General features: G+C 39.2%; 1 protein-coding gene across 12 annotated transcripts in view; it reads left to right on the forward strand.

Moving 5' to 3' along the window:
- The window catches only part of ZFPM2 (zinc finger protein, FOG family member 2), a 466,093-nt gene that overhangs the window by 199,310 nt on the left and 252,519 nt on the right, over positions 1-14,264 (forward strand). For all 12 annotated transcript variants that reach the window (XM_082235508.1, XM_082235506.1, XM_082235503.1 and 9 more), the window contains one exon: positions 5,303-5,404. In XM_082235508.1, coding sequence (XP_082091634.1) covers positions 5,374-5,404 — 31 coding nt within the window. In that variant the 5' untranslated portion in view covers positions 5,303-5,373. The remainder of the gene's footprint in view (positions 1-5,302; positions 5,405-14,264) is intronic.

The raw sequence follows: 14,264 nt of genomic DNA on the forward strand, positions 1-14,264 counted from the left end.
TCAAAACTGGGAGCTGCTATAGACATTCAAACAATTTATCTGGTTAGTAGCCAGAAAATGCAGTCTGTTTTAAATCAGCTTTTGGAATTCATCAGAATTTGCTTCTGGTTTTCCTTGGCCAGAAGCAAATGTAAGTGAATTAAATAGAATTACAAACATACAGAGTCTAGTGTAGAACGGACTTGTTGATCTCCACATTTGAACTCAGATTGGAATTACTTCTCTATGTCAGATAGAGGGTGATTCTGGTTGTAGTTCCCTAATCTTGGATCAAGTGCTGAGTGTTACAAGATCTAGATTCTTTTCCAGATGCCCTTCTGGGTCTTCATGAGAGTTCAATGGACTCGAACTATAGAGCTAGATGTAATAAGACCTTTTACAGTGTGTGGTAATGATCCCCCTTTTTAAGACATCAGAAATGCTGAATTGGAGGTTGTTGGCATTTGTCTGTCTTGAGAGTCACTGGAGTGTGCCTGCAGGGGTGAAGTGAAAACTGCTGGAGAATCACAGCGCCTGCTGTGGCTGCAGAGACTGGTAACTCATAACTGCTGCCTCCCATGTTTGTTTTGCTTCATTAGTAGCACCAAACTGAACTCTCTGGGGCACAAGCATGGACAGTGTGTATGGCGGTCCAGGGTTGCCCAGTTGACAAGACCCCCTTCTCGGCCTTGTTGGTGTGTTCCAAAGGAAAAGCAGAGAAATACATTTGAGGTGATCTATTAATTGGATAAGGACTATAAACTAACACAACAGGAACAGAGTAACTGACTGATTTGCTCTCATCTAGCAGCCACTTTTGTACCAGGTAGTCTGTTTCCAATTTCATCCAAGAGTCAAGTATTCTTCCTTATGCTTTTGTTCTCAGTGGCTTGCTGGAGGGGAATCCTAGAATATTTTTTAATAATAACGGGGACAGCCCTGACCCAAAGAATTTGTTCATCGTAGTGTTAATACAGAACTGACTTTATCAGGGAAAATATTGTTGCATCAAATCTGTGGTGTTGGATAAATGCCCTTTATGACAGGATTACCACACAAGTTAGAATAAAAATGTAAGCAACTTTTGACCAGACATATTTATTAATGGCAGTTAATTTATTTTGATTTATTCCTCACCTCATCCCCTCAGGGTGAGTTACACTTTCAAAACGGCACCTAATCCAATAAAAATTAATTACTGGGGCAGTGTAGCTGTTGAAGGAGTTCTGAGTAGTGGTAAATATACCAAATAATATGATTCAAAGAAGCTACGTAAGCATAAAGGTGAGAGAACCAAGAGAAACTGCAGCTTTCTTTTGAGGTTTTTCCAGCTGCAGCTCCTAATTCCCAAATGTACACAGTAGTTCAACCCTAAAAATGGCTTCCCTCTTCAGCTTTCGGAAGGGCTAATCTAGTTGTGTACACGATTCTGTTCCTTGTGCAACTAGGCACATGCAGAGCTTTTTGATTCAGTGGACTTTTATTTAATAAGCAAGATCTAATCTTAGGGTTGTGGTGGAAATCCCCAAAAGTGAAACTGGGTACATTCAGGAAACTGTGAAATACTTCAGGATCAATATTAAAGATGATTTCATGTTTGGATACACTCTTCTCAAGTTCTGACGTACGGTTTTCACATAATCCCATTGGGCAGCATAATACTGGCTGCTGTCTATTCCATGGAATTTGACTGTTCTTGTTCCTCCGCCCCCCTTCTCTCTCTCTGTGTATTTGGCAGCTATAAAGCTATGTGCTTCAAGTATAAAAGCAACATACTGCTTGTCACCAGCACTTTAAAAAATGTCACTTTGTAAGTAATAAGCACCAATTACTAAGTGATAGGCGGCAGTCAGGAGAAAAGAGCAGGAAAATATGGGGTATAAATGGTGCTAAATGAGTGCAGCAGAGAACCTGCAATTCTACAGTCGTCGTCCCTTACTCCTTTTGTCCCATTTCTGTCAGATAAAGCTGGGTATGGCTAAGAAAAGAACTGACATAAAAGATTTTTTTTTTAAAAAAATAATCAATTAAATTAAAAAATAACAGAACCCCTGTTTTACTGAAATGCAGCTCAATACTACAATAATTACACCCATGGATATATTATTGGCTAACTGGATGTTTTTCTTTGAGGACTTTCCTTCTTAAATCATAGTGAATCCCATAGCTCTTAAATCAGTGGATGTAATGCTTCCTAAAAACCTAACATAGGAACATCCCTGAAATTTTTTAACCTCAAAGAGTGAGATAGGAATTATTTACATGTCTTAATTTCTCACTTAAATCTGCTTAAATCTCAATGTACTTTTCCCCACCAGGTGGTGGATCATTTGAGGAAATGATGAGGCAGCTACAGTTTTCCAATTGTGTTTTCAAGTTTCAATTTCTGATAGAGGGACTTAGAGAAACCTCCCCTTTCCCCCATTTTTTTCAATTTGATTCCAACACTGTGTTGTGAGAGCACTTCCCGCAGTTCTGTATTTCCAAACCCATTTGATAGACTTGTACATGGAGAAGGTTGTGGCAACGTTGTTTATGTTATCAGAACTGTAAATTACTTAGGCATGCCTGAGCAATTTGATATTTGTGAATTCCAGTGTGAACTGACAGAATCTGATTCTCCTAAATGACTGTGTGGTTAGATTTCCACTGACATTCCTATCTCCTGAATGTCCTGTTCAAAAATTCTATCAACATTTGTTTAAAACACATATTTTTTAAAGAAAATATGCTTGCAAGTATATATTTAAATATGCATTCATGAGAAACTTTAAAAATTAGCAAATTCACATGGATACAGGAAAGTTTTACGGGCAAATAAAAGTGTCAGACTAGAAAAAAGATTAAATTCATTCATTCCTAAAGTCCATTGCCAGAACTTTGGGCAGATTGCAAACAATAACCCATTAAAGTGAAAAATACTATGCTCCCAAGAATGTATCTGCTTTTGGTGTGTCATGATTCACTGCAAAATTAATTTGACTCTGAAGTCATGATCTGAAATACTTGCGGGGGTTCTGATAATGTCCTCTTCTTGTACTCCTGCTTCACTTGACTGTCTGTCTAAAGAGCACACCTTTTGCATTTGGGACTGAAGTTGTGTGTTTGAACACCTCCAAACTTGAGAAGTTCTCCAGACACGAAGCCAGTGTTATATAGTTCCATTCTTACAATATAAGATATGAGCTCTTTGAAATTTACATACTGATGTTGATGTGCCATATCTCACTGCAGAGGTAGCCTCTATCTTATGCTTCAATATGGCTGAATAGGTCGGAATAGAAGGAGCTGTTTTTTAATTCTCACTGAAATCAGCTGGAATATTGTCTTTTTTGCTGAGATAATGTTACACCATTGCTGATGGTCGGATGAGGTGGATTAAGTGATTTGCACCTATTGAAATCAGGCTGAAAACTGTGACAAATTTAGCATGAATCTAGCCAAATGAAAACTGGCTTCAATTTGCTTGGTTGTACTATTTAAAATTAGGTTGGAGGCTATAACTTGAGCCTTCACTGATAATTGTTTTTAAATCAGCACAAAGTATTTGTATTTTTACTGACTTAGGGCAGTAAATTTAGCAGGTACTAGGTGCTTGCATGATATTTCCTTTACTTTGGGAAAGTTATTGTTGTCTTTCATTTTTTTCCTCTTTACCATGTTCAGACTGCCAAGGATCGTTGTTCAGAGGCAGTGTAGACCTCTGAAGACCAGCTGCTGGAAATAAGCAAAAGGAGAAAGCTGTTGCCTTCATGCCCTGCTCCTTTTGTGGGCTTCCCAAACACACCTGACTTTTTTTTGTTAGAAACAGAATGCTAGATGAGATGGACCTTTGGACTGATCCAGCAGGACTCTTTTGGTTCTTATATTATTAAGGCCCGTTGTGGTTCCCTGCAGTGTGTACACATAGTATGGGCATGTAAATAGCAGCAACAAAAGGAGAGCTCTCTCATGGCGCTCCAAAATTTGATGTATTTATTTATGATGCTCTGCAGTGTCACTTTGAAACAGAGTTTCCACTGTAATTTTCTGTTTGGTGATACTGGTAATTTAGTTTTACATTTATGCTTCCTGGAAGAGTAAACTTGAACTCCATTCCAAACTTTTCACATTTCCCTCTCTTCTTGTAGGCAGCTTTCTGTTTGTAACTAGAAGTCCTTTACCGAAAGCTATCTTGTCTGATGATAAAACCATGAGTGTATGAAGCTCACACATTTTTCATCTCTTTTATGACCTTATCTTTCATGAGCGGCTTCTGTGAAGGTATCCTAACTATAGAAAGCACCTGGAAAACATATATGATATCTGTACTGTGATAAGCAGTTGTGAACAAGAAACTAGACCTGTCAGTTCTGAACTGTTCATTGTTAAAAAAAATACTTTGTAGATTTAGCCGATTGCAAAATACATTATAGGGGGACGAACAGCTGCTGTGATACTCAGTCAAGAAAGCTCAATAGTTACTATTGCATAAGAATTTTTTATGAGAGACTTACATTGAGGGGATGTGCATGGATTACTGTAGTGTGAAGAATGCCTAAATGCATGTGATTTTGTTAGGACTTCCAACTTTGTGTCTTTGGGATAGCAAAGTAGCATCCTGACCCCCCCCCAATGTGACACTTCTAATTATATGTAGGGGGGAAATTACTGCCAATGTGCAAACAATGCTATATTCTGTTATGCTGTTGGTAAGTCACAATCCCAGCTAATAGGCCACAAAGTTTACTCAGCATTTATTTTCTAAAATGTGCTAAGGTTCAAACCTATCTCCTATGGACTGCCTTCTGAGCTAGATGTAGTTCCCAACTATGAAGTAGGAATTTTTAAAGAATCTCATGGATTTCTGTTTTCTTGGTGAAAATCTGTGCTGTCCTTTTTTTCTCAGAAAACACATAATCCCCCAACTCCAAATCTTCCCCCAATCCACATCTGCATCATACAGGCCCATCATTGGTCTTACCCCCCAAATCCCCCCCAAATTAAATGTTTCTATGTTGGGGAAGGCTGATATAGACTTTTGAAGCTGTGAACAAGCTTCAAGGATTTGATTCTTATAAAGTTTTGTAGGATTAATTGACATTTTAATAACTCCTTAGATGCAAACGTGCCAGAATATTGTTATTTTTAAAAATAAGATTGTTAATTTTATTGTCCAGTAGAGAGACAGTGTGTGTGTGTGAGAGAGAGAGAGAGTGAGTGTGTAATATGCAGTTAAAATGATTAATTTCATTGTCTCGTGTTTGTGCTTTAAGATGGAGAAAGAGGGAGAAGTAGGAAGCAGAGGATGTTAATTCTGTGCATTTCCTTTGCAAATTGATAGGTGATGAAGAGGGCAGCCAAGAAGCAGCAGATTCTGATGGGGATGCACGGTTGGAGAAACCTGGACCACTTATGCTTGAAACAGAAGACTGGGATGGGCCAGGTAGGAATATATTGCTATATAGATAAATGAACAGCCAGCACTGCAAGACTCAATGCTCCCTCCACCTTGCCAATTGAACATAGCGAATGTTGCATATCGCTTTATTTTTGCAAAGACTTATCCTCGATTTTTTTATAGGTGAGTAGCAAGATAAAGGGGTTCTACAGTGGTACCTCGCAAGACGAATGCCTCGCAAGACGAAAAACGCGCAAGACGAAAGAGTTTTCCATTTTTTGAGTCGTTCCGCAAGACGAATTTCCCTATGGGCTTGCTTTGCAAGACGAAACGTCTTGCGAGTTCTTGCGAGTTTGTTTCCTTTTTCTTAAAGCCCCTAAGCCGCTAAGCCGTTAATAGCCGCTAAGCCGCTAATAGCCGTGCTTCGCAAGACGAAAAAACCGCAAGACGAAGAGACTCGCGGAACAGATTAATTTCGTCTTGCGAGGCACCACTGTACTTTTGTCTCCATGAAAAGTGGAAAACAAAAGTTTTACGTAATTGAAAACATATAGCAAAAAATTCCCTTTCCTTAGCATTTTATTAATTTATTTTTGCCAAGTAGAGATTTTGGGGTCAATACCAAAAGGCAATGACCTGTCCAATGTAGCATTAAGTAAACATCTCATTAGCGCAAGGATTTTTACTTGTGCAATGGGACTTCTCCCCCTCTCCTCCCCCTGCATGTTCCCTAATTCTGGTCCAAGGGTTCCCCCAACTCCCCAGGTGAAAGGGATGGAGATTCAAGTTGCATAAGTGGTAACCTTGCGCTGATGGGACCTGTTAGTTGGATACTGCCTCATGTGTAGTAATTCTTCCAAATGTTAGAAGAAGTGTTATACTGAAATGGTGTCTGGTTTGCACCCAACATGCACATTCTACTTTGGAAAAAGTCATGTGTGAAACATGACTCTTGAGTATAAACACACAACCCCCGGAGCCATTTTTATAATTATTGGTATGGCATTTCTGAACATGCAAAGTTGTTTACCACCCTTAGCTTATCCGGCAGCCTGAAAAATACAGTGGTGCCTCGCAAGACGAAAAGAATCCGTTCTGTGATTCTCTTCGTCTAGCGGTTTTTTCGTCTTGCAAAGCAAGCCCATTGAAGGATTAGCGGATTAGCGCTATTAGCGGCTTTTAGCGGCTTTTAGCGGCTTATCTGCTGATCGGACCAGCTGATAAGTGGCTTAGCGGCTTAGAAAAAGGGGGGGGGGAAACCAGCAGGAACTCGCAAGACATTGTCGTCTTGCGAAGCAAGCCCATAGGAAATTTGTTTTGCGAAGCACCTCCAAAACGGAAAACTCTTTCATCTAGCGAGTTTTCCGTCTTGCGAGGCATTCGTCTTGCGGGGGCCCACTGTACATTTATTTATTTAAACATTTTTATTTTATTTATTATTATTATATTTATATAACGCCCTTCATCATAAGATCTCAGGGCAGCTCACAGAATAAAATGCAGGATAAAAATAAGTAAATAATTAAAACGAAACAGCAAAGCACTCCCTTTTCACACATTTAAAAGACTGTAGAATATTAATCAACCAGAATATTAAACTAGCTTTCTTATTAGATTTTAAGGTGGTGTACAACAAAATGTAAAGGTATAGCCATCAGACACAAAATTTATGAAAATGAAATGCAGCAAAAATCTGGGAACCTAAGTAAGGTAAACCAATCTCATAAACCTGGACTGGTAGCTCATTGGCAGCCTATGTAGCTCCTTTAAGAGCTGTGTAATTTGTGCATGATAGAATATTTCAGTGATTAGCCGAGTGCTTGAGGATACAGTAATCAGTAAACTGAGCAGGGATTTAAGCTTGAGTTAGCATGCTATATCTGCTAGGGGTGTGCATTGACTCTGTGTGAGTGAGGGCCAAATAACAAGGGAAACCAGGGTGCAGAATCACCATGAGTAGTCCACTTGAGGTGGCCTATGCTGCCCATCCTAATTCTGGTCGCAGCAGTTGTGTAGGGATGAGCAACCCTATTGATTTCTTAAGACATCCCTACTCCAAGCGGTGCCTCTAGCATCAAAATTTCCATATTTGTCCAGAAGGATACAGTGGTTGATGGTATATATTGTTGTTGAGACATCAGGAAGAACCAATGTAGTCACTCTGTCTTTGCCCTTGTCTACATAGATCATCCACCAGGATGACCAAAGCAGTGACAGTACTGAACTCTTATCTGAAGGCAGATTGAAACATATCTGACCACCCATTCTGTCCTTGGTCACTGGCAGCCACATAGTTCACCCAATGAACTATGTGACTTGGCTATGGGGAGCCTAAATAAGCACTAAGTACCTCTCAAATCAATTGATCAAGGTTATCAAAACTATCATACCACAGATTCTGTCTGTATGTGTCTTTGCTTCTACGTGCATCACCATTTAGTCTAAAGGATATACTTTAGACTAGCAAGCAGTATGTGGAATGTTTTGTTAGCATTTCTTAGGGAGGGAGCTGGATTTTTTAAAAAGAGATTTCAGGTGTATTTTCCTTCCCCCTCGCCTGCAATCCTGAGCATACTTACATGAGAGTAAGTACAATTAAACTCAATGGGGCTTCCTACTGTGTAAGTATGCATAGGACTGTGGTGTTAGCAGCCACTTAGAACAGTGGCATAAAAAAATGTTATCTGGTGACTGCCAATTGTTTTCTTGAAAATGTTCTTGGAATGACACTATGTGGTGATGTAGCATTGCTTCAGAGGCATTCTGGCATAAATGTCATGACCTAAAGTCATTTCAGGAGTTTTCTGGGTGGGGTGGAGATGCATAAGCAACAACAAAAAATCATCATCAATCTTTATTACGGTCCAGAGACCCAACAAAACATTACAAATCAATACACAGTTCATACAGCCTACCTCCAGGTTAATCAAGCATTTTGTTTAGAATATAGGGCTCATTTGTTCTTGCAACCACTGATAAAAACTTTGCCACTGCCAATGTTCTAGCTTTTGTCCGGTCTTCCAGTAGGAACCTGACATAGTGAGCCTCTGATTTTCCCGGGAAAGGCACCAGCAAGGGTAGTATCAGTTCAGCCCTGGCCTGCTCATACTTCGCACAATGCAACAAAATATGATTTATGGAATCGATGTCTTGAGCACATGAGCAAAGTCTGTCCTGGTAGGGAACTCCTCTCAACCTACCATCCAGCACTGCAGAGGGGAAGACATTTAGTCTGGCTTTGGTGAAAAGCCTTAGATAGTTAGGTACTGTCAGGTTTTTTATGTAAGAACAACAACAACAAAATAGCATTTTCAACTTTGTTTTTTAAAAAGAGAAAGCATTGTCACCTCATGATATGATAAGCACATTCTGTCACACTGAGGTTCAACTGTATACACACATACCTGGAAGTAAGTACCATTGAAGCCAGTGGGGCTTACTTCTAAGTAGACATGTATAGGATCACACATTAAACAAACTTTTGGCTCAGCACAAATTTCTGTACAATCATTTCCTAGATCTTCCTTGGAGTGTACCTGTAACTTTCAAAACTCTAATGAGAAGCAGCACCAACTTGTAGAGCCTGTTTATTGCTCTTTTAAAGACACTAGCAGTACTTCCTTAAATTATTTTTTTGGCTGGAAACTAAATCGCTATTATCTAGTTTCAAACTCTGAGCTTACATTTAGAAGCACGTTGAGTTTAACAAATGGATATGGCAGCCAATGATGTTTTCAAGGACTTTTCTTATCAGTTTTCATTTGATATAAATCATTTAACACACCCTGGTCATTGACTTCAGAGTTAAGAGAGAAACCTGTGGACTGCAATCAATAAAGTGTAAGAGCTTCGTGCTTAGGCAGAAATCTAAGCTAATATTTTCTCTTACAAACAGTATAAACAGTGCAAATGCAACATGACAGAGCTGGAAAAAGGTGGCAGTTTCAGCGACATGAATAAGAATGACCCAGACAGCCATTAGCTGTAAATAATGCAAAACTTGCTTTGTGGAACAAAAAAGCGTAAAGGATTAGATTTGTTTTTCAAATGATACTGAGGCGTCTCTTCCCTTGAATGCAGTTGAGTTTTGCCTTATGTAAAGATGTCAAAATTCATTCTGTAATTATTAGCATAACTGATAGGTGTATAATGGTGACCATATTTAAACAATAATTTCCTCAGAATAGCCATGTCTAAAAATGGAGAATATTCTCTTCAAAAGGGTGAAGGAAGCCCAAACTCTTTGTAGAAATAATTTATAATGCAACAACAACATTTTCATTAAAAAGGCCTCTTATATTTCAATCACATTTTCATCCTTGCTTGACTTTGCAAATTACTGTGTTCTGTGTATGAAGAGGAGCAGAACTCCAGCAGTAATTTTCTGAAACCAGCAGGTGGAAAATATAGTGCAAACAAAAATGAAGATACAGTATATCTGATTATGATGATGTTATTTATAATGTTGTTAATGATATACAAAAATATGCCTATATTTCACACAAAGCACTGCAGCATTATGTAAAAACAAGATTTGGCACTAAAATATATTATAATATATTTCATGGAAAACATTTTAAACCAAAAAGATCTCATTAGCAATGAAACATTGTTGTTTTAGGTTACTCCTCCTGCCACCATAAATAAAATACACTTGAAAAATTCTACTTTCTATGTTACATTAACTGTACATTAACTTGTGTATAAATTTAACCTTTGGTTATCATTGTCTCCAAATGAAAATGATGTTGGAATGTATAGAAATTTTGAATCTTTTCAAGGCAAGTGGGTAAATTATATGATCTATGAATGGGGAAATTGTCTGAGTAAAGCTAGAAATTAAATATTTTTGGCTACTACCTATGCACGAAGCCATTGAGCAAACCCTCAGCATGGCATTTCATATATTACTGTCTGTGAGACTTCAGAAGCTCTGTTGCACCAGGGAAGTTAGAGTAGCCAAATTCCAGAAGAGAAAGTGGCAGTATTAACTGAGAAAGTGCCCAAAGGCCAAACAGTTTCCGCAGTTTCAGGTTGAGTGCACCTGTGACAGCATTGTCTCACTTGGCAGTATAACAAATGAACATGATCAGGAACCTTGCTTCATCAACATCTACTGTCTACAAGCCATAAAGGGAAGTGAGAAGAAAACTAACAGAGAGCTGGAGTGAACAGACGTGCTGGAGGGCTCCTATATAGAAGACCACAGGAAATTGACTCTGGAAAGGATCTGTCCCCAGATATCCTTAAATCTGTCAAAAAAATAAAAGAAGCCGCTAAGACTGCCATCTTGTGCCTTCTTGGAAATAAATCCCACTGAAATCAGTGGGGCTTACTTCTGAGTAAATGTGGATTGGAATGAACTTTCCTGCTGATTTGAATTACGTTCAATCTGAATCATTTTTCTTGAATTAAAGATTGAGGTTCTATGCAGAAGAATTATGATTTTCTGGGAATCATTTATTTATAAGAAATGCCCAGCCTAGTGAAGAATTGAACGAAACATGAGTAGACCATATTAATATTCTGATGTAAGCTGACAAATAATAGCTGGTTTTGTCATGTGTGGATTATGAAGTGTGCCATTTTAGTGAAATGTGTGCTGGTGATATCCTTCTGTGTACACTATGTACATGATTTGGGGCGGGGATTGGGTTTTAAATGTTTATTTTAATAGGTTTTCTGCAACACCCTCTCGCCCTTTATAAATTACTATTTTATTTGGTGCTATAAATGAATTCAGGGAGGGGGAAAAACAGGTAGAGTGTTTGGCGTACATTAGGATGGCTAGTTAGGAAACAGACACTGAAAATGCAGGATCTCCTTTTTACAAAATCAATCCTGAGAAGGACTTTGAGATTACAGTCCTGATTTTGTTTCCTTTTTGATTGGGGAAATGTGGTAGATATGGGATCTTGGAAAATGCTATTTGATGTAAATTAACAAAAATCCATGAAACACAGTTAACCATAGATATAGTCTGACAGTAAGAAGAATATTGTGAAGAAGCAGAGGAAATCATAGGACGGCTGTGTGTTACTCTGCCGGTGAATCGGTATTATCTCAGCTATCAGATAATGCAGTTATCATTAATTTTCACATTTGCATTTCAATCTTGGGAAGGAAATGACTCTTGCTGGATGAAGATAAGAGCTCTGTACCACTATAATGAACCATCATTTTATCCTGATGCTTTGTATCCATATGAAAATGAGGCTGGGTGTTGGTGTAGTATGTGAGGAAGTGTGTGTGTGTGTTGGGGGGGGTGTCATAGAAAAATTATAACAAAGTGCCAAAATTACTACGACTTCAGAGTCCTTTATGAAACAAGAGGCAGTCAAAATAACACCTTCTATAGTGAAGTGGATGCTGGATTAAAAGAAGAAAGCCTGACACCCCTGTTGCTGGATAAACTGGAGGAGAGGGGCAGGGTAGGGGAACCTCATTGAATCATAAACATGTAATTCCAGCTTCCATCATCTAAATGAAGTATCCCAAGAAGATAGCAGGCAATCTAATGCCCCCTTCTGCAGTTGACTGAAATGTTTTGAAGTTTTAGGGGAGCCTTATCTCACAAGGCTCCCTACAGTGAACCACCATTGGTTCTTACAAAGACAAAACTTGTTCTGTCCTTCACTCTGCATTAACAAAATATTTTGCCATAGTTTTCTTCCCTGAAACATGAGCTGGGTTCCATGAGCTGAATATTCAATGGATTGTTTTTTCTATGAAAGCCAGCATCCCATCCTATAGGATCAGTGTTTTTGAAATTCCTCCCAAGCCACAATTCTATACACAGTTACCTGGAAGCATATCCCATTGAACTGAGTGGGGCTTACTTATTAGTTCTGCTCAGAGTAGACTCATTGAAAATAATGGACATTACTAACTTGACTCCTTTAATTTCAGTGGGGCTACACCAAGTAGAACAAAATTGGATACAACCCACTGAAATTAGTCATGTCCATTGTTTTCAGTGGGTATACTCTGAGGAGCACTTACCTTGGATACAACCCAATGTATAGGATTACACTGGTTTACCACATGGGGACTGGTGTTGGAGAAGCACAACTCCCAAACTGTGTTGGTTGTGCTCATCTAGTTGTGGGGTTCTTTGGATCAAAGCTGACTTACAAATACTGTATCATGGTTATCAATTATTAGGCATTGGGTATATTATTGACTATTGGCCTAAAATGTTAATACCTTGACTTGGGAACCCAGGAATGAATGCTGGAATGAGCCATTTTGCTATTGAGGAGTGGGAGGCAGGGGCTCTGCAGAAGTCTTTCAACCCATGACAGGTTTGCCAATGGTGTTATGTCCAGATATTTGAAGAATGAGTGTACATCCAGCACATGTCATTCCACTGCAAGCCCCACCCCCCAATACCATCAACGGTGTCCTGAGATGGTGCCCTGCCTGTAGCTCCCTGTCTGCAAGTCACTGCCTGGGACCACTGCAGGGTCTGTAGTGTGCAAAGCAGGATGCTGGGTTATGAGAAAGCATCCACTACTGAAGGAAAAACTGTACTATGAAAATAGGTTGGGGTTTTTAAGAGCACTTGCATTTTGGTGGTCTGTAATTTGCTGGTTCTCTATACAGTGGAACCTCGGGTTGCGGACGTAATCCGTGATGGAGGCACGTCCACAACCCATAGCGTTCGCATCCTGAAGCGCCCGCAATTCGGCTCTTCTGCGCATGCGCAAAGCGCGATTTAGCACTTCTGCACAGGCACGAGCAGTAAAACCTGGAAGTAAGCTGTTCCGGTACTTCCGGGTTTCTCGTGGTCTGTAACCTGAAAACACGTAACCTGAAGCGTCTGTAACATGAGGTATGACTACCTCCAGTTTAGGACACGAATGCCAAACTAAGAAGAACAAAGAAAAGAAAAGAAAAGCTATGGTACATCTTAGGAAATTTCTCTTCATGTTGAAAGAAATAGCTATGATGCTGCATGTCCCAGAAAAACCAGTTTTGTACTTCTGACCTCTGACAGTGTGTATGTACAATCAGAGCATCTCTTTTCACACCCAAATGTACTTCCCTGCTATTCTCTCTTTCTGCCACAAGAGTGTTGAGGAGAATAGCATGGGTTGAGGTCAGATTACTGTGTTAGATGAACAGAATGAGCACCACAGATTCCCTGGTCAGATCCCCCCTAAGTGTGAACAGAAGGGTCAAAGTCTTTTGTGGGTAATTGTTTCTCTTATTGGACTCATAAACATAAGTGTGGCAATACAATGTAAACACATAAGCATAAGGGACAAGCTGTCAGGGGAAAATCCCATTTTTGGACATGGTACATAATATAGTAAAGACATTTAGAAGTTCAACTTTCTGTTGGCTGTGCAGTGAAGGACTTAGAGTTTGAAATTCTATTGGGAATCAACAGACATCTGCATTACAATACACTGTTTCTTGTAGTTTCATGCACCAGGGGACCCGCAGAATCTGGCAGGAAGCTTTGCACTTTTCAGCTGTCTCCACTGTATTTTGGTCATAAAGGCAATCACATACTCTGGTAATTGCATAGGACTAGGAAACAATGTCAGCTTCTGGAAGCAGATGGGTTGAGAATCAAAAGGGGCATGTAATTGGTCCACAACCATTTTGCTCTTTGTTGTGTTTTTCTCATTAATTCTGCCAAGATTATTCCTGCATAGCAACAATTTTTCTTGAACTGTTGAAGGACGGGTGTGTTAATATACTGAACAAGTATGCCCAACATGGAATCATTTAGAAGGAAAACTACAGTCCAACAAGTACATGCAAACAAAGAGTGAGCTAGGAGAATGCCAATTCTTTCTGAAATTATGTAGTGTTTCGACTGATTTCAATTATGTATCCCATGTTTTTACACATAATAATATTTTCTCTAGTGAAATTTCCTGCAGTGCTGTTG

Source organism: Podarcis vaucheri, assembly GCF_965113315.1.
Source record: "Podarcis vaucheri genome assembly, chromosome: 8".
NCBI classification, from domain to species: domain Eukaryota; kingdom Metazoa; phylum Chordata; class Lepidosauria; order Squamata; family Lacertidae; genus Podarcis; species Podarcis vaucheri.